Source organism: Schistosoma haematobium, chromosome 3 (genome assembly GCF_000699445.3).
Source record: "Schistosoma haematobium chromosome 3, whole genome shotgun sequence".
Taxonomy (NCBI): domain Eukaryota; kingdom Metazoa; phylum Platyhelminthes; class Trematoda; order Strigeidida; family Schistosomatidae; genus Schistosoma; species Schistosoma haematobium.
This window is the reverse complement of record NC_067198.1, coordinates 35,668,689-35,671,014: the sequence shown is the minus strand read 5'-3', so window position 1 is coordinate 35,671,014 and position 2,326 is coordinate 35,668,689. Positions and strand designations below refer to the sequence as shown.

The window sequence follows — 2,326 nt, the reverse complement described above, 5'->3', positions numbered from 1 at the left end:
AGATAGATAGATATGCACACTCAATAAAGCAAACTATAAATAATTTCAATATTCTAATGATCATTGCCATATTTAATAAATTTACAATGTAAGAGAGAGTGCATCAATAATAAACTAACCCTACTAATAATTTATACATTTCTGATTGGTTGATAGATCTGATACGTGTGACCTTGAAAGGAAAAACAACCAATAGAAATCAGCACAACAAATAAACCAATTATCTTAAGAATAGAGAATTTAAAAAAAAATCACTATAATATAAAAAGAAACAAATTGTTGAAAAGATTTAATAAATGCAAATGTTATTAGTATAAAACTTAATTCTATAATCATGCAACGTCCACCGCCAATTCCTATATTAAATCGCCATTCAATGGAATATAAATCAGGAGGAAATTTATTAAATTCTATTACACCATGTAAAGAATATTATACACATGAATCATATGGAAAATCTAAATACTGTATTGAAGTTGATTTACAAGGTTATCCAGCAGAAAGTATACGAATTACAAGACAATTACAAGATGTTACAATAAGTTTAAATCATGAAGAGATTAAACCAACTGGTGAAAAATATAAACAAGAATTTAGACGTGAAATTCAATTACCACAATCTGTTGATTTGAATACATTAAAAAGTACTATTTTAAATAAAAATACATTATTATTATATGCTGATGTAAATAAACGTGAACAACCAATTTTAAAAAGTTCACAAATGAGTCCTAATTTAAAACGTCATATTAATTGGGGATTATCATGTTCACCACCATTACGTAATTCAGTATTAGATTCACCTAGATTACGTACATCATTTTCTAGTGAAATACGACATCGTAATTCATCATTTACAAATTTACCAAATGATTTTAATAAATCATTTCATATTAAAAAACAGAATTTATCAAATTATCAAAATATACAACGACTACCAAATCATCAGCATAGAAGTAATTCTTTTACAAAATCGGAACCAATTAATATACCTGTACGTGTTGAAACGAATCAAAATCATAATCAATTCACTCCTATGAATAATGTACAAAATATTCGTGTAGAAATAACAAAAAATCAACCAATTCATTTGAAACAATCTTCTAAACAATCAACTTTAAATCATAATCAATCTCAATCACAAGTTCCACAGAATAATCATACTACTACTGCTACTACCACTAATAGTAATAATAATTATTATTATCAAAATGAACATAAATTGCTGAATAATAATAGTACATTAAAATCTCAACATCCATTACATATACTACCAGTTACAAATAATATCGATGAAAATGATCCTATAAACAATATATCAATACAAAATAATTATAATAATGCTATAAATCGTTTAATTAATCATACAACAGCAACAACAACAACGAATACTACTAGCAATAATATAAGTAGTACTAATCATTTGACTAAACCTATGAAATTTTATACACAAAGTATGAAAGTTGGCTTAGATGTAAAACCGGAAGATTTAAATATTCATTTAAAAAATGGTTTATTAACAATTATGATTAAACAAAAAGGTAATAATATTGAAAATAATCAACAAACTAAAATTGCACGTGAATTTCTACATGAAAATACTATACCAATTAATGTTGATCAAAATAAATTAACAGCAAAATTAGATAGAGGTATATTAATTTGGGAAGCACCATATATGACAACGTCATCAACTATAACAACATTAACAAATGATTTAATTGATATTCCAGGATAAATGATGCTAAATATACTACTAATAATACCACTACCACTACTACTACTACTAATAATAATAATAGTACTAATACTATGTAAAAAATGAACATATTTAATGAAAACAGAGATTAATAGAAGATAATGAATAGATTCACTTAAGTTTATTCTTTCTTTCTTTTTTATATATTTTACGCCTTTGTTTTGTTTTCTTTTTTCTTGAAAGATTCATTTATTTTATGTGAAAAAGTAAACACTATTGATATTAAGATGAACATAAAATCGATTATATTGTATATTCATTAAAGTGAATTTTTCCATTTATTAATGAACCAAAAAAAGAAAGAAAAAAGAGATTGGAATCATTGTTTATTCATTTATTTATTTGTTTTATTCTTGTCAAATATTTTAGTCTTATTCAGATATGTTTATAATATGTATTAATAATAATCATAATAATGGGCATGTATTAATCTATTTTTATCAATATATATATATAAGTATCATTACCAAGGCTTGACTTGATAATTTCGAATAAATTGAGCATTGGGTTGATTGTTATAAATAAAGATAATATCCTAATGAGTAGAAAAATTGAGATTTTCCGACG

At 24.1% G+C, this 2,326-nt stretch overlaps 1 protein-coding gene across 1 annotated transcript; it reads left to right on the top strand.

Annotated features, from left to right (window-relative positions):
- Positions 1–291: 291 nt before the first annotated feature.
- Positions 292–1,738, top strand: PLD1 (Phospholipase D; the record flags this gene model as incomplete). The annotated part of the gene is made up of 1 exon (XM_035730273.2): positions 292–1,738. The coding sequence occupies exon 1, from the start codon at positions 335–337 to the stop codon at positions 1,736–1,738; it is 1,404 nt and encodes a 467-aa protein (XP_035586764.1). The 5' UTR covers positions 292–334.
- Positions 1,739–2,326: the final 588 nt, after the last annotated feature.